Source organism: Doryrhamphus excisus, linkage group LG4 (assembly GCF_037039965.1).
Source record: "Doryrhamphus excisus strain RoL-2023G ecotype Guam linkage group LG4, RoL_Dexc_Guam_v1.1, whole genome shotgun sequence".
Taxonomy (NCBI): Eukaryota; Metazoa; Chordata; class Actinopteri; order Syngnathiformes; family Syngnathidae; genus Doryrhamphus; species Doryrhamphus excisus.
Genome location: NC_136360.1, coordinates 15,790,457 through 15,815,692, shown reverse-complemented (window position 1 = coordinate 15,815,692; position 25,236 = coordinate 15,790,457). Strand labels below are relative to the sequence as shown.

Sequence of the window (25,236 nt, the reverse complement as noted above, 5' to 3'; positions counted from 1 at the left end):
TTATTATAAGCGCACCTGGCAACACTGGTGGGGGCGTATGAGTCCACACTTGCCTCACTCAGGCTTTGGCATGTGGACTGAGGTCCATCTTCATCATCAGGTGGTCCCGGTCCCTCGAGAACCCTGGACCAAGAAGTTTTGGACACACCCTAATAAAGTCATTCATGAACAGGAAGTGAGTTTATGATCATATTTAGTCGTATCTACTCATAGAACTTAGTCAAGGTGTTAGATGAACTCTCTATGAGGGGATCCGCAGGGGGGCGCTGTGTGCCCATGCCTGTGCAAGGGATGGGTGGGAAGGGGGAGGGAAGACCGTGGAGGGAGAAAGAATCCCACGGACAGGAAAAGGCAGAGTCCTACTGCAAAAAAAAAAAAAAAAAAAAGAGAAGAACCTCACGTAGTAATCATCAAATGTTCTCATCCAACATTTGTTGTCCAACATTCCCATTTTGGATAAATGGAAAGTTTTCCATTTTGGAGAAAAAACAGTCGGAGTTGCTGCAGTTGTCCCAAAAAAAGGGGGGGGGGCTTTTTTTGCTTTTTAGGTGAAAAAGTTTAATTTTGATGATAAATAGAAGACAAAATGAAGGATTTGTCAGAGCAGCCTTAAAACCCCTCCCCTCGGCACTCCTGCCCCCCTCCCTCCCTCTCTCTCTCTCTCTCTCTCTCTCTCTCACCCACACTCTCTCTCTCCCATTCTCGCCGAGTGCTTCATTCCAGTGTGCACACGGAGAGAAGCAGAAGGTCCACGCAGCAGCCGATCAATCCTCTCAGGGAATAAACAGCATTTCATCAGCGGTTCCTGGACTATCATTTAGACGCACACCTTTTGCGAGGACTCTCCACGCGTGGGGTTGCGTAACGGGCGCGTCTTTCTGGTCTCGTGTTGTGACCACGCCGAAAGTCATTTTGGGGATCTTCCACGCAGGATTGTTTGTCTTCACACTTGACTATTTGAAGTGGAAATCCGGGTTTTTGTGGAAGTATACCGCGCAAATGGTGTGGTGCCGGACCGGACTCCCTGCGCGCAGCTGACCGGCTCAGTGCGCACGGACTGGCGGGTCAGCGGTTGGGTCCTCGCGGCGTTTTCCTCCGGAGACCCAAAGAAGTAAACGTAAACGGCTCAGTTTTTGTTGTTGCCGTGAATGGTTCCGTGGGTTTAACAACGCCGGGACTGCGAGGAGCGGACTGTGGAGGGATCGGACCCGGAACGTACTCGCTCTGCCGTGGGTCTGTTTACATGAGCGGGCTATGACAATGGATTACGTTCTGCTCTGGTGCGGCTTCTTGCTGGCTGTGGCCTCCGCGGTCGAAGGTAAGACGTTTCACCTTTTAAGTAGAAAACGGACCGGACCTCCGGGACACCGGGACCCCCCACTTTTATACCCAGCTAGCTCGATCCGTCTCTGCGTATATTCCATGCACCTCGCCGGGACTTGTGTATTCTTCTTTTGGGACATTAATCATCGCCCGCTGCTGCTTTCTTGGCCTTTTAGAGGAAATTAGTCCCACACTGAACCCCCCCGGGGAGTAGACCCGCTTTTCTCCTTTTAACCCCCCCCCCCATCTCACCTTTTGGCCTGTTGACTGTCACACATGTAAAACAGGCAAAGCAGTTTTAAAAATAGAAATCGAATTTTAAAAATGGAGAATTTAATTCAATTTCCTTTTTAGCTCGGCCTAATTCTTCTCGGTCATACACTTCCTTTTTAATTAACTTTAAAATAAATTACGTAGGTCAGTTGTACAGTGTGTGTGTGTGTGTGGGGGGGGGGGGGGTGTACAAAGAAGCCGTGCAAAAGAGTCCAAGTTTTGCCCTAAAGCCTGCCCCCCTGGGTCGCCTTGTGGTCCCGCCAAGGTGGGATCGGACCACCGGTACTCTGCATTACAGCTCCTTCCTTTTATTTGAACGCAACACGAACCTGCCGCTCAAGGCTACATTTCGTTTTAACGCAACTATTCCCGTTTTTTGTTTTATACCAAAACCGAAAAAAATAAAAGAGTCCAATTTATTCCACAAAAGTTGTTTTTTTTTAACATAAAATAGTTGGAAAGTGAAAAAAGTGAAGAATTCCTGGCACATTTCTTCCTGTAAATTAGGTGGAAGTTTAAGCTCTGATCTCCCAACTCCTTCTCGGGAAGTTTGGGATAAGGAAGTTACTTCCCAATCTACCTTTTTATTTCTAATAAACCTAAAGAACATTTGTAACTCTAAAAAAGCCAGGAACCGTGTAAAAAACGCCGGGCCTGCGGGTGACCCGCATCCAGGGAAGGTCAGCGGTTGCCAGTCGGGCATTGGTGCTGGGAAAGGAAGGGCCGGACTCCACATGGAGACAGAAAGAGTTACCAGTCTTTTCCTAAATAAACGGACTTCACGCAGCATATAACAGAAAGTCCTGGCATAAATTGTGTCCTGCTGCCCGGACGCAGGTTTCACCTGACGGCTTTAAACGCAGCATTCTGATTTATGCCGGACACGCTGGCCTCTTTTTGCCGAGTCTTGCTAGGGGAGTGCAGCCGGCCCCCACGGCGATGCTCCCGGGGCCGAGGTCACACAGCCCTGGGAGTAATTAATGGCTCCCTCCCTCCCGCTCGCTCGGCCCAACTCCCATTTAGAGTGGGGGGGTTCATTCTTTTTCCATTAAGTGCCACACACAGGAGAATCCTTTGGAAGTTTTTGGTCATTTTGCACAAAAAAGCCATTTTTCCAAGAGTATTTGTTTGTATCGGAAAAGGAGTTATTACACGGTGTTATTACTATCAACATTTCAGAGTTTTTTTGGACATTTGATGGTCAAGCTGCGGGTGGCAAGTGGCCCCCGAGCCAGACTTTGTGGACCCGCGATTTAATATTTGGACTTTCCTTCTGTGTTGGTTCATTGTGGGCTTGTATACTCGGGCATAAACTGGCATAAACTTTTTAAGTTCGGCTTTTCTGGGGTGACTGATTGGAAGTGACCCTTGACCCCTGAACAGAAGTGGGCTTGCAATTTCATGGAAATTAAAATAAATAAAATACAAATAGTATTCACATGGAATTATTATAAAGTTAGTTTCAATATTTTGGCCCAGAAATGTTTTTTTTAAACCGTTTTTGGTTAATAAGTTAAAGTAGAAGGAGCAGATCAATAAAATAAAATTTAAATAATAAAATTTTAATAAAAATAATTAAATAATAGTAGTTTAGTCCAAAGTAATCTAATATTTCCAGTAGCAGTGCTGCATTCACGTGCATTCGATTTTTTTTCCACTGAGCCCCGGATGTTGGTGACAAAGATGATTTATTCATAAAAAAAAAAAAGTTTCATTTCTGACAAACGGACCTTTATAGAATAAACCAAAGCTTTACAGCGTGGAAGCTGGATTTATGGCGCAATTTGGCGTGATTGCGCGCAAATGGGCTGCTTTGATGCGCGCATGTTTATGTGTTTACGTGGGTGAGATCACACCTCCACGGGAGCCGTTTACACTTGGCCGGTGATTGATACTGTGCGTGTGCGTGTGCGGCAGCAGGGGTCGTCATCATCGTCATCATCTTCGGGTTATTACTTATTATCTTTTGGCGGCAAATTTTGCCGCGTAGATCTCCGTGATAGGAGACATAAAGACATAGAAAATAGCTTGATGAGGAAACACGCAAGTCCTTTGTCCCACTCTGTTGTCTCACTCTGCCCCCCCCCCCCCCCCCCCAACAGTGAGACGATGGTCCGAGGAGGTGTTCTTATGTTAAAAAGGGCAAACATTGTGTTTGGGAAGGCAAAGCGATCCATTAGCGGATCTTTGTCAGGCCGCCGGCTTCTCATTTGGAATAATAGACAATTAATAATAGAAAATTAATAATAGAGTAATAATGGAGTCCTCCACGTGTGCGCTTGATTCCTGTTATGAAAAAAAGATAAGCGTTTGGCAACGAGTGTAATTGTCACACGAAGACTTCACCAAAGTGCCGATTGATGTGCTCCTTATCGATCCGGGAATCGATGCGAGCTCTGCGGCTCTTTTAAAAGGCAGAGGCGGGGGGGAGTGGGGAGGGGGGGCTTTCTTGCTGAAGCAATTATCAATTCATAATAATAATTTATCAGTGGGCCTCAGTCGATTTAAGGGGCTGTAATAATAATAATAATAATAATAATAATAATAATAATAATAATAATAATAATAATAATAATAATAACTTTTTTATCATAGTATATAATTTATAATAATAATCATAATATTAATAACATGTATTATTATATTATATATTATTATATAATTCATTATAATGATGACAATAATAATATTAATAATAATAATAATAATAATGTATTATTATCACTATTGTTATTTTAGTGGCATTTTAAATGTGTTGTTTGTTGTTAGATAGTTGATGGGGGAGGGGGGGTGACAACAGGCCTTTATTTCATCAGGAAAAGGGGGCCATGGCAACATACAAGAATAGAAGCCATAAACCAATCCAACAATATGTCTCTATAAATGTTTCAATATTTGGTGCCACCCTTTCTTCGCCCCCACCAGAGGATTTGTCATTGTTGTCGTTTTTCTAAGCTACTGCCCTGGTCCAAACCGCTTGGCTGCACTCAGCGCCATTGTTCCTCTTGCTTTATTTTTCTATATTTGCGTTCAGATTGATTTATTGCTATATTTGTGTTCACATTGCATTATTTCTATATTTGATGTGCATTAGCTTCCATGATCCTTTAAATGCTAGCTAATATCGACACAACGGCAGCAGGAAATGGACCACTTTGGGCCCTCGGTCTTCCCCGTAAGACTCTCAGGAAGGACTGGATGGTATGGGTGGGGGGGGGGGGGGGGGTCCACACACGGCAGACCCGGATCAGGGAGCAGCCCAGTGATCCGGGTCTGCATGAGCGTTCATGTGCACAGAGCCGGACTTCATGACTCAAATGGCGGCGTGGAAAGATTTAGCGAGCTGGAATTTCACATGAAGAGCGAGCGACGGCCATCTTTGGCCAGCTGGTGCCTTCACACGCCATGCCGGAAGGCAGACAGGGAACACGGGGACTAAAGAAAGGGGTTTTCTTTTTCTCATTTCTGGTTTTCTTTAACGTTTTTAGGTGAGTGAAGTAGAATATTAGCCCAGGAAATGATTATACAATTATATAAATAAGAATAGCTGCATAATAATTCATGTTTATAATTCACTGTGCACGATGATGAGGGCCGGCGGTCTGACAGACAGCAACAATCAACAATCGCATGCTAAGCTAGGTCGGGGTCGAAGGTTGGAAAGGTTTGATGGCCGCCAACAGAAGTGACCTCCAGTGTCCCACGTCGGAACAGTTGGAGGAGATCAGTATCATCTTAGTTTGGGACATTTCATCAATTTACTCGTGGGATCGTCGTATCGCCTATTAGCCGTCCGACATTCCAAAGACTTTGGTGGAGGACGCTGTTTTAAAAACTTTATTTGTTTGTATGCATGTGTGTGTGTGTGTCTGGGGGGGGGGTTATGCTGGCACTGCACGGAACCCGGGGGCCTTGCGGGATGGCACGTCTTTGACACCCGCTGTTGGGCCCAAGCAAAGGAGGGCAAATGTGTCTGGGCCTGCCCCACACCGCTGCTGTCTGGAGTCAGCAGAGCAGAACAGGACACACACACACACACTCACACACACACACCCACACACACACACGTAGCGAGGGGGCGAATGACTGAATGAACGGGGGCAGTTTGTGCAGACAATCCGTATTAGTTAAAAAAAGACTGTAAGGTTTCTGGGCGATCCCTCTCCTGGTGACACGTGGAACTATGGAACTAACGGTCAGTGGACTTGGCCTTTTATTGGTGCCGCCTGCAGCAGATGTCCATAAAATGCAACGTGTGTCCAAAAATTCTGAGTTAGTACCCGCTGTGCCTTTCACCCACGCTACACGCATCCCGTGACCCTCAACCGGAGGTCATGGGCGGCCTCTGTTGGGCTCAGTCTGAGAGGGGGTTAAGTCCCCAAGGCTGGCCTCGTTCCTTCTGAACAATACCACTTCCAACACAATCAAGCTCCGGGGGTTATCCTATTGCAGTGGTGAATACAAATATCACGACTTAGGATATGGCCAGTCCTGGTCTGGTCTGGTCTATGCAATAACCAGCCAAGAACTAGCAACCAACACTCTGCTTGGTTCCCCAAAGAGCCTCAAAAACTTTGGCGCTTGCACAGGAGTACTGAACATGGAGGCCTAAGGGAGGGGTCCAGTCCAGGAGCCTTTTCGCACATGTGATGTCCATTACCTCGCTCCTGACTTCACGGACAGTCGAAGGAACGCAGGAGGGTGGAGTCGGGAGTCGGGCGTGGGGGGGAAATCCACCTCGGGGCTCGCTTCCACAGTTTTTTTACCACCCTCGGATTCCTGTAACAAATTTAACCGACCGGGCAGAAGAAAAGGACTTTGATATATTGTATGTCTTTTAAAAATGGACAGTTATAGCTGTCGGGAGAGCGGCCGTCGCCGTCCAAGTCGGTGCCTGGAGGCAGAGGAAAAGCACTCTACCTGGCTTCAGGTTAACAGGCCTTGTTAAATATAACAAGCCAAATATTTGGTGGGGGGGACGGAGAAGGCTTCTCATACTCGGGTGTTTGGAAAGACCAGTTCAGATGAGGAAAACAGTTTTCCCATGCACAGCCGTCCCTCGTTTACCGCGGTTGATTGGTTCCAAGTTGGACCATGATGAGTGAATTTACGCAAAATAGGATTCCTTCTTTATGGATTGAATATTTTATGGCGTAGACAAGGTGGTTATAGATAGATAGATAGACAGATAGATAGATAGACTTTCTTTATTGTCATTGCACAATATCACACAATTGCCAACGAAATGTCGTTGACTGGCTCCTGCATAATAATAAATAATAATAATAATGTTGACAATAAATAGATGACATCAAATATGAACAACAATGTACAGCAAAAACAGTAATTTGTACAAATCATTTAAATAATTTGGAATAAATAATAATAATAATGTTGAGAATAAATAGATGACATCAAATATGAACAACGATGTACAGCGTAAACAGTAATTTGTACAAATAATTTAAATAATTTTGAATAAATAATAATAATAATTTAAAGTTTTGGTTGTGCGTTTGGGCAGGATGGTGTTTTTAACATTTTTAGAGCCCCCGAGACACGAAATAGCACCCCTACAGTCACCCTTACACACATATTACCCAATATAATGCGAGAAAATAACACTTAAGCCACTTAAGACATTAAGCAAACTTGTGCTTGTGTGTCACAGTAAATGTGTTCTGAGTGGAGGACAGGAAATGATGTCAGAGTTCAGAGTTGATTTTTCGGCTTTCATGGGATTTATTATCAGTATTAATATTATGTTATGACTATTGCGCCTGTTGTGGGATAAATGAAACCTGCAATAAAAGCCATCAGGTCCGCTGACACCTCGTGACTTGTGTAGGATACCACAATCCTAATTTATAATCTTCATGATTATATTTACATTTTACTTCATTTTGCCATTTTCATGCTTGACAATGATTCATTTCGGCAAAAAATCCAATTGCAATAGCAATACAATTTGCTTAAATATGTATATATATTTCTAATAATAGGCCGCCTTCAACCGCGATGTGGCGAGGGACAACCAGATATGGTCATAATAATCACAAACAAGAAAGCAGTTAGTTTTGGAGTGTCAGGCTGCTACTGTATTTCGGTCTTTCCATTTTTCATGCGTGGTGTCAAAAAACATTCATCACATGACTTGAAAAGCCCACAGACTAACAGCGTTCCTGACGTGATGGATCACATATTCCTGCTTTCACTTTTGGATAGGAAGAGCAGCCTTCAACTGACTCTTCTTTTTCAGCTGCATGCTACTTGCTAACGTCTTTCACGCTCTCCCCGGTACATTTCCGTTGAAGCGCTACCAATCACACGTGACCTTTTGTCGTGATATTTACATAATCCCCGTGGTCCCATGGAGCCGCCTCCTGCAGACACTGCCAGCTGCGGCAGCATTTATTTCACCTCAAGTCGGACCCAAGTCACAGTGACAGAGCGACTTTAGTGCTAAGAAGTCCAATAGTTGGGGGACGTTCATAGGACCAAAGAGTCTAAACGCCCAGTGGGAGCACCCTGTTTCATGACTGAGATGTCCCTGACACCAGGGTCACCTGGGACACCGGGGTCACCTGGGTCACCTAGGGACACCTTGGGACATTGGGGACACCTGGGACTTCACCCGGGTCACTCCAAAAAAAGTTTGAGAACCACTGACTTACCCAAAACGTCAGGTTGAGTCCTTGCATGATGAAATTGGGTGACTGAAACATCGTCCAATAGTTAGGGGACGATCAAAGGACCAAAGAGTCTAAATGCCCAGTGGGAGCACCCTGCTCGTGTGGGGCGGCAGAGCAAATGTGGGGGTGTTTCATGACTGAGATGTCCCTGACACCGGGGGCACCTGGGTCACCTGGGACACCTGGGACACCCGGGACACAAGGAACACCTTTGTCACCTCACCTGGGTCACCCCAAAAAAGTTTGGGAACCACTGACTTACCCAGAACCTCAGGTTGAGTCCTTGCATGATGAAATTGGGTAACTGAAACATCGTCCAATAGTTGATTTCCATGCTTGTGGCGCGGAGGTTGTTAGCAAGCAGCGATTCTACCCGGGGGAGGGGTTTGGGGGGGTTGACAATGAGTGCCGCGAAGCCTAATTGCAATGCACCAGATGAAAGTTCTGCACAATGCAGTCTGACCCCCTCCCTCTGTGCCAAGTCAGGCCACAAACAGCTTCCCTTTCTCCTCTCACACCCTATGTCTAAATCCTCCTAACCCCCGCCCCCTCGTCCCTCTCACACAAAGCGAGAGGTGACAGTTGCTTAACAAGACGGCCACTCGCTAACTCGCTACCTTCACTCACTGCCCATGGGCCAAGCACTGTCTGAATCCTCATCCACCGCATCCACCTCGCCCGTCCCGCCGCTAATGAACCAATCAGCCGGTTGCATGGGTTCCATTGGTTCCATTGATGTCAGCCCCCATCGATCAGCCCGTTCCTCCCGGTCCCCACAGAGCAGAGGGAGAGTTCAGACTTGGAGAAGGAAGAAGGGCTTTGAAACATCCCGACAGTTCAAAGACTCGGGTTTCTTATCTGCTGTACTTCCTCCAGAAATGTGGCGTTTGGATGTGGTGTGTAGCAATGTGTGTGTGTCTCAAATGAAAGAGTGAGTGGATTAAAAAAAGATCAAGAAGGCAAGTTGCCGCCTGCTGGAGTTTATTCATGGGATCTGACCTTGCTTTTTACCTTTCTGTTAGTTAGAACCTCCGCCATGACGGGAAGACGCCGGCGTGAGGACGTTTTAAGGCGGCTATCCTCCCCCCTTTAAAGCAAATGGGAGCTTTTTTTAGCATAGAAAAAAAGTCAATCCCCACACACATAAGCGTTGAGATTTCGTATGTTGCTCGGCGGTACTTGAATGCAACAAAAGTGCAATTTGTACAGTATGTAAGGATTCACCCTCAAATCCAAATGATACCACTGCTTTTTGTTCTGGATGGAGTACAGACGAAATCATTAGAACGGTCAGAGAAGAAATGGTTTGATAATAATAGATTGTCCTTGAACCTAAATAAAACTAAAATCATGCTGTTTGCTAACAGATTAAGGACACACCAGCAAATACAAATAGACGGTGTGGACATTGAAAGGGTGAAGGAAAATAAATTTCTGGGGATCACAATAGATGAAAATATGAGCTGGAAACCTCATATTACAAATATACAACATAAGGTGGCCAGAAATATTTCAGTATTGAACAAAGCAAAATTTGTTCTCAATCAGAAATCACTCCACACTCTTTATTGCTCTCTGGTTCTACCATATCTTACTTATTGTGTGGAAATATGGGCTAATAACTATAAAAGCAATGTACTGCAAAAAAGGTCAGTAAGGATAATTCATAATGCCGCCTACAGAGAACATACTAACTCCTTATTTCTAAAATGACAAATACTTCAACTCGCTGATATAGTTCATCTTCAAACAGCTAAAATAATGCATAAGGCTAAAAATAACCAATTAGCTAAAAATGTCATCCAATACTTCTCTACAAGAGAGGAGAAATATGATCTCAGGGAAGAAGTACATTTGAAACACTTCTATGCTAGGACTACGTTATGCTAGCCATAGCATTTCAGTATGTGGAATCAAACTATGGAATGGATTGAGTAAGGAAATCAAACAATGCACAACGATGAGCCAATTCAAGAAACAATACAAGCAGTTGATGTTTGCTAAATACAAGGATGAAGAGCCTTGAACCAGTCATGATGTGCTATATATATCACTATATTGACACTTACTATGGTACCCATTATGGCATTGTAAATAAAAAATAAAGTAAAAATAAAATAAATAAAAATTAATCAAATTGAAAAACAATTTTTTTTAATTTTTAAAAAAATATATTAGAAAGCAGGAAGTGAACAAATGTAACAGTTACTCATTGTAAAAGTACCAGATGGAGGGGTAGGATTTAATAAGCTTTGCTTCTTCCTACTCCTCTTGGACATGTGGAACTGGGAACTGATTATGGGATGCACTGAATTGTAATCTGATGCATGTTCTAATGAAATAAACCATTACCACTACCATTACCATTACCAAATGGGGTGTTGGGGGACGGGAGAGAGTAGGAAATAATAGAACCACATTGAAGGAACGCACCCCAGTGCAGTCATGCCGTTCTCACTCATTAACTGTCACCCACTCACACCCTCCCCAAATGGAAGTTCCCAGTCTGTCTTTTTTAAACGACTCGGAAAGAGCAAGCCTGTCCTAATCAATAGCAACGCCGTGTGACAGTTTCAAAGCCTAATCTCTGATAGTGTCGGAACGGGTGAGTGTTGGGGAGGAAAATAATTAAAGCGGAACAAAGGGGAGGGCGGGGGAGCGTAAACATGAATTTCATTTGAGCCCGTGATTGCGAGCGTAACGGTACTGTAGCTTCTATTTAACATGCAAATGCTCCATTTTCCCGAGGATTTCAAAGGCATGTTCATCAAAAGGAGTTTGGCGTCATATTTGATGACTTTTTTTTCCAAAGTGAGACCTTTGCTTGACTCATGCCGACAAACCCAAAAACCGCCTCTCAGTGAAACCATATCCTGCAAAAAGCCTTCACCTTTTATTCACTTTATTTAGCTTCCCTTTCCCCGAGTCTTGCCCAAAGCTCAGCACATCTCTTCTTGAAATGCCATTCTGCCGTTCTGTTGCTGCCACTCTCCACTTCTGCCTCATCTTATCACAAGTACACTGGCCACTAATTACGGTATTCTTTTCCTCTCCGTGTTATCTCAAGCGTGTGTGATAGAAAAATCCCAGCAGGCACCTGAGACAGATGCTATTTACTGTTAGAGAGCCTTTCTGGGGGCCTTTTTCTGATAAGGTGACTGTGAAGATAACTTACCCTATTGTGGTTTGAGCAAAGAAAGTGTGCCGTTAAAAGGCAAGGCGTCCCCCCAGAACGGGACTGAGATTGCTCCTTGCTTCCCATGAAGGCATCATTGGTGCCCAGAAAGAAACAACAACTCGTACGACAGGTCTGATATCTTTGCCCGAGTGTTTCTTTGGCCGTAAAAGTTTGACGAGGGGGGGTAATAATACACGTCGCAGCAACAGGATGTGTTGCTAGGTGTTAGCGGTGTGAGGTGTCTGGCCTTGAAACGCCTAAGGTATTAGCCAAAAAGCGTGAAAACAAGCAGCCGGCACTTGGAAGCGCCAAGGGGTACCCACACCCGCAAGAGTCAGATGACCTCTGGCCAGATGAAGGGAGGGGGTCAAGTGAGCAGTGGGGGTGGAAAAGTTGCGGGGAATTAAAATGTTTAAGCCTCCGGTCTCAGGAAGGGGATACAAAAGCATTACCGCCATTGCCACTTTTGGCCTCTCTCGGTCCCCAGGGGGCGGGGACTAAAAGGCTGGTGATGATTAGCGATTCAATTTGGCTTAGCATCAATCAATGCCACCAAGATGGACAAGAACGCTGCCGATATTCCATCCCTGCAAGCAGATTGAGTCGGTCCCTCTTGAGATTCATGCACTTTTTTTTTCACACTTTGTTAATTAAGCGTCCAGGCTGCCCTCGCATTTACTTATTTATGAATCCCGACTTCGACCGGGACTGGAAATCACTTGGCCTTCCCTAATTAGTCCATTACTAATGGGGCTGCTTCCAGACGATCCATACAGTCTCAGCCACGGCTGATGACCCCGCTTCTTTCCCGACGTCAGAACGCAACACCCACACATGTCCTTGGTGTTCCTCCACCCCCGCTGTTTGGGTTCTTTTGGAGAAAGTGCTTCTCGTACGGACTCGTGATAAAAACCACCAATTTGGAAGCCATTTTGTCCGAGCAATTCCTCAATTGTTCATTAACCCGAGAATAGAGCAGCTGGAGATGTGTTAGCCTTGGCAGTCGTTAAATATAGACGAGGACCTGAAGGTACAGAACGGAGACTTGGTTGGACTGAAATATTAACACTTTCCCAGCGCAAGAACAGTGCTGAAGAATTTACTCTCCACTGGTCTACACTGGTCTAGTTCCATCGTACATTTATTCAAATACTCGGAGAATGCAAGCTTTGACATTTATTGCTGTATTTAGTGACGTTTCAATGATCAACCCCAAAATGCGGCACAGGGATCCATTGTGAACACCCACTAAAAGTACCGCACTTGGTTCCTGGCCTGACAAAGGCTTTAAAAGGAATTTGCTGGAATAATGGAAGCGGTGAAGTGGGAATGTGACCTTCTAGGATGAGACTCAGCACCTCCGATATCGAGACTCCAATTCCCATCCCTTTGGGTTAGGAATGACGTCCTCCCCAAGGCGGAGAAGTTCAAGTATCTCGGTATCTCGGGACAGGTGAATTGGCACAGCGTCCCCAGCAATGCGGTCGCTGACCCGGAAGACAAAGCTTTTCATTCACCCATCGATCTACGTTCCTACTCTCACCTGTGGTCATGAGCTTTGGGGGTGACCAAAAGCGCAAGATCGCCGATAGCGACTGAAATGAGAGTCCTACGTAATGGACCTGGTGTAGGTTGTCTAAGACTGGACGGATAACGAAGCAGTAGTTGCCGTTACTTTTACGACTGGGTGATCCGCACCGGTACCTGGAACCATGTAAGGTAACCCAAATCCACGATCTACCAATACCAACAGTCCTGGCTAAATCCCATCTTCCCTGACGTCCCTATCAGGGTTAGTTGTTCCAATCCATTGTGGCCTTGCTTTTAGAGCAAAGGGAATCCCATTAACACTGATCCCAAGTCAGATTTACCAGCCGGCCTCCCTGGGGATTCATTATTGCTCTCCCCGCTTCGCCTGGTGCCGGGTCAGGGCCAACAGCTAATCAGGTCACCGCGGAGCCACACCTCGTAGCTGGCACATTGCCGGCTCCAGTACTGAGACCCCCAAGGTTAGGGGTGTGGTGCACCGTTTTACAAATGCATGGGAGTCATAGTGAACACCGTTTATGCATGAACACGAAGACGGTTACTCATTAACACTTTCAATCTGTTCCTCGCAGGGTGACAACAGACCCTACGGGTAGGAGAAGTAAACATCAGTCATGGCGACTGATAAACTTAGTCAAGTTAATTATTCCCCTTTAAGACACACATTGGTTTTGTCAAAGCGTCCGTGTGAAGGAGGAAACGTGTACAGAGGCTACGTGTTAGTAACGTGATTAATAACCCAAACACAAGCTAATTATTAAAATGACTGAATTTAATTAATTAACTACATATCCATTTATAGACGGTCATGGTGAAGACAAGTACACATTTTCATTCATTCATTCATTCGTTTTCTACCGCTTATCCTCACGAGGGTCGCGGGGGTGCTGGAGCCTATCCCAGCTGTCCACTCTGGACTGGTTGCCAGCCAATCACAGGGCACATATAGACAAACAACCATTCACACTCTCATTTATACCTATGGACAATTTGGAGTCACCGATTAACCTAGCATGTTTATGGAATGGGGGAGGAAACCGGAGTACTTCTTGTCCATGCAAACTCCACACAGAGATGGCCGAGAGTGGAATTGAACTCGGGTCTCCTAGCTAAGGACACATTTTAATACATAAAAAAAATACAAGTAAATCTAATAAAAAGCTGGTCGGCTTTGTTGAGATAAAAGTATATCCTGTATATGTCTAAAATAAAATGGGGAGTGGTCGCACCGTCAAAGTGGTGTTAATGAATGACCTTCTGGGTCACTGCCCACATGCACGCCCACACGGATACACACCCCTTCAGTGGAAATGTGTGTTTTAACCACAGGAAGATGTGTGGGGTGGATGATGCTGCGCCGCGTGTCCCATAAATCAATCATCAAGTGCCTGCTGGCCTTGTGTGCACGTGTGTGCGTGTGCAGATATATGTTGTGTGTTACATGGGGGGGGGTGACATCCCCTTCCCTCTAAGTTGCCAGCTGTAGTAACACGTCGATGAAGGCTGAATAATGCATTAGCCCGCGGCGTAGCCCGCATGGCGCTCTCGCTTTACCCAAAAAAGGAAGTGAAGATAGATAGACGTCAACATAAAAAAACAGGAGTCGAGGGGGGGAGTTTTAATAAAAACATGATCTTAAAAAATGCCTCACTTCCTGTTTGGGCCCCCCCTCGTCCCCCGCGTGAGCTGACGTACGGCCATCTCCTTCGTCCCAGATTTATGCGGCCGTACGGCGGCTTTGAGGACGTCAGGACACCCGGCACATCAAAGAGCCATAAAGCAGACAAACTCCTGAGCGCTCGGCTGCTTTAAGGCTAATGGAGTTCCCGTAAACTTCGGGGGTCCTTGTGCACGGGTCAGCGACGCAAATGGTTCCGTAATCATGATGCACTATTCAGGCATCCATCTTGGAGGATGATGATGATGTTGGGAGTTGTTTGTGCCCGTCCGGAAAGATGGAGAACCCAGCTTCTGCGTGTTGTGTTCGAGTACACGCGTCTGTTTTTGTGCATGTGAAAGTGCACATGTGCTGTGTGTGGGGGGGCGAGGGGGGGTCTTTATCTCTGTTGTTGCTGTCGGAGGCCTTCTGTGTGCCATGCCAATGCACAGAGGTCTTTATGTAATTGAAGTGGGCCTCTGAAGCCCCCCCCCCCCCCCCCCCCCGCCATATGGACCTCAGCAGAATTGGATGTCTGTCCATCCGTCAATTTCTTTTAATTGCCCAGAGCCGGGCTGCCGTGCCTGGGCCATCTATCCAGTGGTTTCTCCGTGGCTTAAATACATTCATATCTAATAAGCCCTGGGACCCACCAGTCCCTGACCGGGAGGTTGACCGGAAAACGTGGTCGGACTCGTTTACGTTTTTTTTTTTTCAAATAATGTTGAATCAGATTTCATATGAATTTGTTACACAAGTCATTATCAATACCTTGCAGGTCATGTGACCTTTGACCTCCAAAACATTTTGTATCAGTAGTACTAGTCTTCTGGCACCATACACACCTTTTTGCTTTTCGACTTAACTTTATTTGATTTTTTTTTTTCGTTTGCTTTTGACTCAGGTGTCATTTCATGGTGACGCCTTCTAAGGATGAAACTAAGATTTCCTGAACCTCCAAAGTGGAATAAATGACGGAATCGGGTCAGTGTGGTTTCTGGTTGTTTCTTACATGACGTTAGTTCCCGCCGCTCATGTTTTGACAAGCTGCATGTCTATTGTGGAGACTGCAGCTTGTCAATCACCAGAGCAGCGGTGATAAGACTCATACGGCAACACCAGGAGTTCCGGCTCCACACGGCCATTCCCAAATATTAGTATAACGTAAGGCCAACTCCATATTGGCCTTGATGGATGCTTTTTTATGGCTGCTCCCGACGCATACTGTTTCTATCTGCGCTGGTTCATTAGCGGCCCTTTTAGCCGCTAAAGAGGCAATTTCCATTCACACAGCAGAGGTCTAACAAGTCAAGTTATTACAGCAGCCAAGTGTGAGATTAATTAACTGGCTGACGATTAAGAATCAGCGGCCAATGAGATCCCGTGGAAGCGGAGTGGAAGGTGCGGAGAGGCAGGTACTCTGACAGCAGCCCGACTTTGCCCCAACGTTTAAAAACAAACCAGCCGTAAATAATGATCATCTTTCCCAGGCGTCCCGTACTTGAGTCGTTGTGAAAAGGAATACGACAAGAAGAGGTTACTGAAGTGGGTGATAGAGCTTTAGAACATAGAATGTTTTTTATGCCAAAAATGGTTGGGTATACGCTCATCCCTTTAACACAGAAACCAAATCCGGGGAAACCCTCGAAGGAAGACAGTGGGTGCCATGATGATTGTTGACAGACGATTGTTTTGGATTTTTTCTGGCCTGGAAAAAAGGCAAAACCGGAGGTTCCACTGTTTCTGGAAAACCCTCCTTGGGAGCAGAGCCATACTGGGAAAGCAGAGGAGACGGGTTTACGAGGGTCAAAGCAAAGCACAACAGCAGATTAGCCACCCGGTGTTTCCATTACAGCTGCTGCTCAGGTGCCCGCCTTCCGGATGGCATCCGTCCGCTTTGACGTGGAGATGTCCGACGCCTTCAGCGTCCCTCCCTTGATTCTTCCTGTTGCGTGGGCGATCAGGAAACCGATATCTGCACTTTAATGCTAACTTGGCGGATGTGAATTTGCGTGCCTCTCATAGAAAAAAGGTTTTGTATGTCGCTGCGTGTCAGTCGTACACGCCCTCGGAGCTTCGACCCGCCAGGTTACATTCCTCCCTTTAACTGCCCGAGCCTCGCTTTTGTTCTCGCACTTTTTGACCGGACTGCCGAATGATTGGCCGCGCAGGTAGGCTATAAGCCGTAAGCAGACATCTGCCTTTTTTTACGAGCCGCTGTGAAAAGCCCTTGGCGTCCACGTCACCGGAAGAATTGCTTTTTCTTAAAAACAGAGGGGTCCAATGTGTCCCACGGTTTTCCACATGCTAAAAATATAATTTAATTAGAAAGCTAACATTAAAAACAACAACAATTGAAAAATATGACATGAATTATATTACATGAATAAAGTCCCAATATTACATAAAATAAATTGTAATTTCATATATAACAATAAAAATTCAGGAGCAGCATGGATGCTATTTTTAAAAGTCCTAATATTATGAAAATCAAATTAAAATTAAATTGTCATTTTTGGAAAATTAGGCTGTGGTAAATGTTATTATATTATGGTAATAAATATCATATTAAGAGATTAAAATGTTTGAAGGTTATTAAAAAGGGAAGTTGAAATATTGACAACAAAAAACATTGTAATAAATTGAGAAAAAAAAAATTAAAAAAAAAAAGATTAGCATCCAGAAGAAACAAAACAAAATAAATGATTGGAAAATTAGCTTGTGGAAAAATTATTATTATGGCAATAATGTTGTGGTATGAAGAACAGAGAAATTACAAGAAATAGTTATAATTTATTGGAAAGTCAAATGTTACTTTTTCTCATGAAAAAAACATTCCAATTTCCTGAGATAAACATGTAATATTCTGAAAAAAAAGTTAAATATTTCAAATAAAATCGTTTTTAAGTCCTAAAGTGAGAAGCAAACAACATTTGATTGCGGAGAAGGTTTTTATATTATGAGAATAAAGTTGTTAAATCATAAAATGAACATTTTTGAAGATTATGAAAGATATTTTATAACTTCTTAGCATGTTTACATCAACGTTTAATATCAACGTTACCCTGGCATCCTTTTATTTTGCACGATGTTGTGGACACCCCGCTTTAAAACAAGATAGGGATTCTGGTTGGATGTGTGTGTGTGTGTGTGTGTAGAGTATAATTACTCATCTGCTAAAATTCCCCTCCTGCCTATTCCATTTTCCCAGTTTTCTTCCTGACAGGCACACAAGGGCATACCTGGCAAATGAATAATTACAACATCTTCATAAATTATAAACCCGCCCAGAGACAGCTCCTGATTGGTCCAATTTGAGCTGTTTTGTTGACTCTTGCGATATGTTTATCGATGAGAAGCAGAACAGCAACAAGCGAAGCTGAAATCTTTTGCTTTCTACCATCGCCGTGTTTTTCAACGTGTGTTAAAGTAATCGGAAGCCACTGGTATGTGGAACATGCAGACCGCGCTGGGCTTTTTTGCCCCTCGTTGCAGACTCACAGGCAGCTGTTCCGGGTGTAACAGGAAGTGGACATCTTTAATTAGGCCGAACATGGTCATTACTCCATGTTCTGGAAGTGTACGGCAAAGTGATGTGATATCTTGGCAGGTGACTGAATTAGGAGAGGCGGGACAAAGAGACGCGGCGACGATAGCGACGCGGAGGCAAAACCCGGCGCTCAGCCTTTTTTCCTTGTGGTGTTTCAGCCATTCAGAAAGCTGCGGCTTTCATTCAACAGCCCAGTTCCAGCTCTTTCTCGACTACAGCCCGGTGAATAAACACAGATTGGGAGGGAGAGAATAACGTGTCTCATTGGTGGAGGTGTTAATAATGTTGAAATAAACAAGTCATTGTGTGCATTAGCATTATGTAAGTGTACAATATAGGCTGTGGTTCCCTTGTGATTAGGATCTCTTTGTCGGGTCCGCCGCTGCTGACACAACGTTTTCCCAAACTGGCTATTAGAGCTGTGCGGCACCGACCCCAACAAGCGGAGGAGCCCATTAGGAAGAACGTGTGGAACTGTTTGCATGTGTGTGTGTGTTTTGGCCTGTGTTTAAACTTCCAGTCGGACCAAATCATCCCAGAGTTCCACCCAAAGGAGCAAATACGTATTCCCATTCATTCAACGACTGGATGCACTCAAACGCTGAAAATTCACACAAAGCTCCCGAAGGACATGTCGCTTCTATCGTACCGTGCCGCCCCGTCTTCGGTGACGGTGCTATTGAATTTCTTTGAGTGGATGCTGCATTTGGCACACGAGCGTAAAGAAAAGCGGAGTGAAAGTCCTAAAAGCGGCGGAGTCCCTGGGCTACAAAGATGCGATGATCCAAAGCAGTCGCCATCAGGCTGGCACGTGAAGCGCAGACGTTAGCGGGGACAAGACAAACACACATAAACCTCGGAAGGCCTTTCCATGCGGTATGCCAAAAAAAAAGAGCCTCGGCTTTAGGGAATACACCGGAGACCAACACCTCTATCTGCTTCTCGTCCATGTATCCTTTTCTCTCCTTTGTTGACTTTACATCCCTACTCAGCCTGCGCCTGCGCCTCCCAGCGCCTCCAGTGACATACGTTCCCTTGACTCTTGCAGCATTCCTTCTCTTTGTCATTTGTGGTTCTGTTGGAACGTTGGGATTCAGGAACTTCATCTGTGTCTTCAACCCTAACACTTTTTTCTTGATGGTACACCAATCCTGGCATTCTCCAAACGATGGAGATGTCGGATATTGGCATGGATACACCAAGTACGCGGTACAACTTCACCGTTTACTGCATGCATACTACAGTAAATTCACAAGGCCGCAAACTGCTCAGCCTGCGCCTCCCAGCGCCTCCAGTGACATACGTTCCCTTGACTCTTGCAGCATTTCTTCTCTTTGTCATCTGTGGTTCTGTTGGAATGTTGGGATTCAGGAACTTCATCTGTGTCCTCAACCCTAACCCTTTCTTCTTAATGGTACACCAATCCTGGCATTTTCCAAACGATGGAGATGTCGGATATTGGCATGGATACACCAAGTACGCGGTACAACTTCACCGTTTACTGCATGCATACTACAGTAAATTCACAAGGCCGCAAACTGCTCAGCCTGCGCCTCCCAGCGCCTCCAGTGACATACGTTCCCTTGACTCTTGCAGCATTTCTTCTCTTTGTCATCTGTGGTTCTGTTGGAATGTTGGGATTCAGGAACTTCATCTGTGTCCTCAACCCTAACCCTTTCTTCTTAATGGTACACCAATCCTGGCATTTTCCAAACGATGGAGATGTCGGATATTGGCATGGATACACCAAGTATAACGGTATGTGAATACATACCGTTTACTGCGTGCATACTACAGTAAATCCACGAGGCCACGTCCTCCCAAAACTACAAAAGAACCAGGCAAAGACCCCAGGTGAGGTTGGACTCCCAAAGACAGATAGATAGATATCTTTTAGAGTCGGGCTTATAAATAGCGATGGTTAAATGCTGGTAATGATAACGTTGAGAGTATGGATGAGTGTTGCCTGCTTGTTATTTTGGTTTGTTTCAAGTCTTTTTATAGACGTTTGAGATCTGCTCTGCTCGTGTGCCTCTAATCTCCATGACAGTCTCATGAATCAATCAGAGCCCACTGAGGTTGCCTTTTCTCCGCATCAGGGTTTGAATGTCAGTCGTGTAGCAGGTAATGCAGAATGAAATCAGCAGCTGTGGATTTGAACACACTCCCACACACAAAGACTAGATTACCGTCTCGCGCCGACTAGCCCGCAGAATTCCACCATCAGGTCGCTATTTCCATATGAGGATCCTCAGACTGAAGGCCAACGTGGTCCTGAACGGGGGCTGAGGCATTCGGCAGGAAATCAGATGATGGCATCAAGACTTCAGACGCCGAGGCAAACGCTGCTCCAGTCAACGCGTTCCTGGCTGGAGCAGTCAGCTAGCATAGCTAGCATAGCTAGCATACCACGGAACCGAAATCAATTGCTGAATGTGAAAGATGGAAAAGCTGCTTCAGGCTAACAACTGTGAGATGTTTGAGGCGTTTCCATGCTATGTGATGTAAACATCCCGTGCCCGCTGACAAGTCTGGCCCTGTGCCCGTATCCTGGATGCGGTTAAACGCTGGCAGACTGGGGGCCCTTAGCGTTTACAAACCAGCAAGGCACCTTTCCAAGGTATGACGCAATGATCTTCTCGTGCACGGCTTTTGATTGTTAGAAAACGATACACGGTGTATTATTATTCTTGTCAGATTTATTGCCTCCATCCAAACTTTTGGATAAACGGTTTGCGCCGTCAGGAGCTTAACGCAATGTAGGATGATGTCAGCATCAGACATGTGACACTATGATTAGTGTCCTGCCAGAAGCTCTAATTTCACCGACAGGACGACAATTTCAGACAAGCTCGCGGCGGGGATGACTCCTACTGAGCGATACCGTTTTTTAAGGAGATGAAGCACCGAAAGCTTTGCGTCAGCCTATGAAGTACTCGTAAAAAAAAAAAACAAAAAAAAACGTAAAACGTCCATGTCAGCGAGCGCACAGACTCAGAAATGTGTTATTAAGTCACGAGTCAGCAGTCTGGTGAGTGAGGCCCACGCATGAAGATGACAGAGCTCACGTTCGGAGACAGGGAGATAAATGTGGAATGTTAGGGACGGAAAAATAAGGCCTTTACCTTCTCTTGTCGCGGCTTAATGCTAAGGACTAGGCAGCACAGCAAAGGGTTGAAGGTTCGAAGCCAGCATCAGTACAATACAGCTGGGACAGTATTTGAAGAAATCACGTTGATCCTGGCAACAAATTCTTGAAGCCAATCAGTGAATCCATGCAGGATTCGTCTCTATGTGTTGGTGGTGTAAGCTAATGTGTATGCTAATTTGTATGCTAATATGTTCAACTGGACACACCGTCCCAGGACGTTGGAAAGGCCTGCAGGTTGGCCAACCGGTTCCTTAGTGGGATTCCATACAAACCATTTGTGGTGCTGGGTTGGGATTATCATCATCTGATTGGTCGTAACAACAGCCGCAAATAAATGCAAAGATTTTATTGAAAAATATTGAATAATATGCAATAAAAGCGAGCAAAAGAAGCATAAAATGTGTTTGCATTCGGAAAAACGTGCAAAAAATTTTATTTTTTTCTGCAACGTGAACCAAAAATGATACTTTTGCCTTCCAAAACACTTAATTTGGTGTTTTTGCCTAACTTTAGTGTTTAACTAATTAGTCTTCATAATGTTTCATTTTCAATTTTTTATTTTGTATTTTTAAATTTTAATTTTATTATTATTTTGATGATTTATTCATTTATTTTGTCTTAGTCAGGACATCTTTTGATTGAAAAATATTTCCTGCAAACCAAATTGCGGCTCCAGTTTGACAGGACAACGTGTGATGTGTTAGGTTTTTGCATGGTTGTGACCCCCGGATGCAGACACGGGAATGTAGTGCAGGTACAAAGTATTAGTTTTAATAATAATAATAATAATAAAAAGGAGGCAAGCAAGGCAAAGACCCAACAAACGGAGTGAAATTAGAAACAGGTGTGCAAGATAGGAAACAGAAACCAGGCAAGACAGGAAGTGAATACAAAAATAAGAGCATTCAAGGAGAAACCAAACTAGAAATGGAACAACACAGGAAGTAGTGACAAAATAAGGGCATGGAAACAGGAAGAGAGGCAAAGAAGGAAACTAAAAGAGGTGTCACGAGGTGGGGGGGTGACATAAAAGCGCACGGCCATGCGTGCACGCATGTGTTGGCCTCCACACGGCGAGCACACCTGCTTTTACAGACAGTCGCCCCCCAGGGCTACCTGTCCGCCAGATCCTCTGCTTTGTAATTAGGAGAGTTAGCGCGAGAAGGAGATGGGAAGGAGGGGTGTGGGGGGGGGGAGCGGTTGGTTTAGAAGAAGAGATGAGAGAGCAATGGGGGAAGGGGCAAAGGGGGGCAAAGACAAAGAGGTCTATTCCATCGGCAGTACAGGAACCGGGCTAGACTTCATGAGCCCTTGAAAAAGGCAACAACACACACACACACACATAACACATACACACACACCAAATGCAATTTGCACAACTCGTAGCATCTCCCTCGCTGCGATCAAAGTCTTCCTGCAGCTGCTGTGCAGGCACAAAACCTCCAAGAGAAAATGAAATGTATGCTTGTTTTATTTATCACCAATGGCCGCCCTTACTTAAAGAAGAAAGGAGGCTATTGCATCCGCGGCGGCGCTGAGCCTGACGAGGGAGGAAATAATTGAGGGCAAGCGTCTTGTGACAAACGCAAAGGGCACAGACAGTTCATCAGACTTCTCCGCTGAGAGCGAGGATGAGGATGCACGAGGAAGATTGAAGGAGAGGAAGGGAAGGCAAGCGGATCGGCGTTTGCTAGCAACCCTGTTAGCACAAATGCAAGGAAAATCTCTTGTGTGACGGCCATTGTGGCATGACTGACGCAGAGTGCTAGCGGGGTGAAGTGTGTGTGTGCGGATGGAGGAGTGTGTGGGGGGGGGGGGTCCGTCATTGAAGGCAAGTCCGTTCAGGAATTCCACAGAGGAATCACCTCCTTGGCCTGTTGATGTCACAGCAACCAATTACCGCCTGTGTGTGTGTGTACTCGCTAAAAGGTCTTGCCAAAAACTCGAGGTTCCTGGGGGGGTGGACTTCTCCAATCGTGGCTCTCCGGCCCCGTCCAAAAGCAAAAAGGCTGGCTGAACGATTTGAATTTCAATAGCAGCTCTCCTCCTGCTCCCTTTTTGTCCCTCCTCCTCTTCCTCGGCGGATGACAAAGGGCGAGCGACAAAGATTGCGCACAAAGCAATCAGGCTAATAGCGCTAATAAGTTGAGCGCGGGGTCCTCACACGCTATGTTGACACATTTCACCGTTTCTGTGTCTAAACAGACGCTTGAGTGTTTGGCAAGCAGGCCCTGCAGTGTTTGAATGGAGTGCCCCCCCTGACCCCCCCACACACACACCCCCATGCCAGGTTTCCATGTGCTCCTTGTGTTTGACTGCGGAGCAACCCAACAAAAGCCAGTTGCAGAAAAAGGTCGGGGGAGATAATTAAGCTATGGAGGAGGAGGAGGCCCTGGGGGGGGGGGGGGGGTGTTCAGGGAAGGAGTCGTTACTGGTTTTAAAAGACCCCCCCCATGTGACTTTTTCCTCATCTTCATCATTGACTATACACTAATACAGTATGGCAAGTCCATACGTTTTCATGCCAATATTAGAGTTGGATATCCGGCTAAAATTATATTTTGCTAAAACGAGTATCATATTATATCGACCTGTATCCAAAATCTCTTCTACTGGCACATCCTGTTTTCTGTGGAGTCGGCGGGATGTCAGTCGTTTGCGTTGTTTCTTAAAGTCCGAAAAAGACATCGTAGCTGAGTGCAAAACTTGCAATGCACAAGTTTCCTGTGGTGGCACAGATCCACTGAAGTTAAATATGTTTCAACCTGAGGATAACATAACGTTGTTAGCTACGTATCACAGCAAAGATGAGCAGTCCCTGTCACTGGTGAGTGGAGTCAGGTTTAAATGCTTCATTGGGAGCGTCGAACCGCGCTATATTATGCTTCTGTTAGGCCGCTACAATGTGGCTAAAACTATATCATAGATATAGATGTTTACACTTCCTGTCTTTATGTCCATTCGTTACACAATGTCAACACAATTTGGGCAGAAATTGATAATTGACGTACAATTCTGGCAACCTGATATTCCGTTATTTGTAAATGAACGTGAAGAAGTGCTGTCTCGTACAGTATCCAGACCGTCCATGTTGGCGTCTTAAGATAAGATATGCCTTTATTCGTCCCTCAGTGGGGAAATTTGCAAGGTTTTTGTAATTTTTTGTAAATTTTTGTAAATTTTTGTAAATTTTTGTAAATTTTTGTAAATTTTTGTAAATTTTTGTAAATTTTTGTAATTTTTTGTAAATTTTTAATTTACAAAAAATTAATTTGTAAATGAATGTGAAGAAGTGCTGTCTCATACAGTATCCAGACAGTCCATGTTGGCGTCTTAATATAAGATATGCCTTTATTCGTCCCTCAGTGGGGAAATTTGCAAGTTTTTTTTTATTTTTTTAATTTTCTAAAAAATGTAATTTTTTTTAATTTTTTACAATTTTTTTTAATTTTTTTACATTTTTGTACATTTTTGTACATTTTTGTAAGGTTGGCTGTGTGTTTCCATGGCGACGTTGCATTACTTACTTGACCTTACTTGTTGTGGTTGGCTGAGTCTGCATTATTTTAGCACCCGAAAGAGGCACCGACAACTGTGTTTATTCTGTAATTTTATTGTGTAATTCAGTCTGGTTCGTACCATTACCTGGGAACTGGTGCCATTATTATTTACCATTATTATTTGGTCTGCCTCGCTAACAAACATTGGGATGTTCAAGTCTTTCATTTACTTTATGAGATTAGAATCTGTAGGAATGCTACATTTGTCATTTTGGTGAAAAACAAGCTGTTGGACCGTTCCATTGAAGCCTGGTTCCGGCCATTAAAGCCGTCAGAATGTCGTTAGTGTCATCATTCCCAATAG

At 44.8% G+C, this 25,236-nt stretch overlaps 1 protein-coding gene across 11 annotated transcripts in view; it reads left to right on the top strand.

Moving 5' to 3' along the window:
• Positions 1 to 718: 718 nt before the first annotated feature.
• Positions 719 to 25,236, top strand: part of ephb3b (eph receptor B3b) — a 57,026-nt gene continuing 32,508 nt past the window's right edge. For all 11 annotated transcript variants that reach the window (XM_058072504.2, XM_058072502.2, XM_058072500.2 and 8 more), the window contains exon 1: positions 719 to 1,318. In XM_058072504.2, coding sequence (XP_057928487.1) covers positions 1,255 to 1,318 — 64 coding nt within the window. In that variant the 5' untranslated portion in view covers positions 719 to 1,254. The remainder of the gene's footprint in view (positions 1,319 to 25,236) is intronic.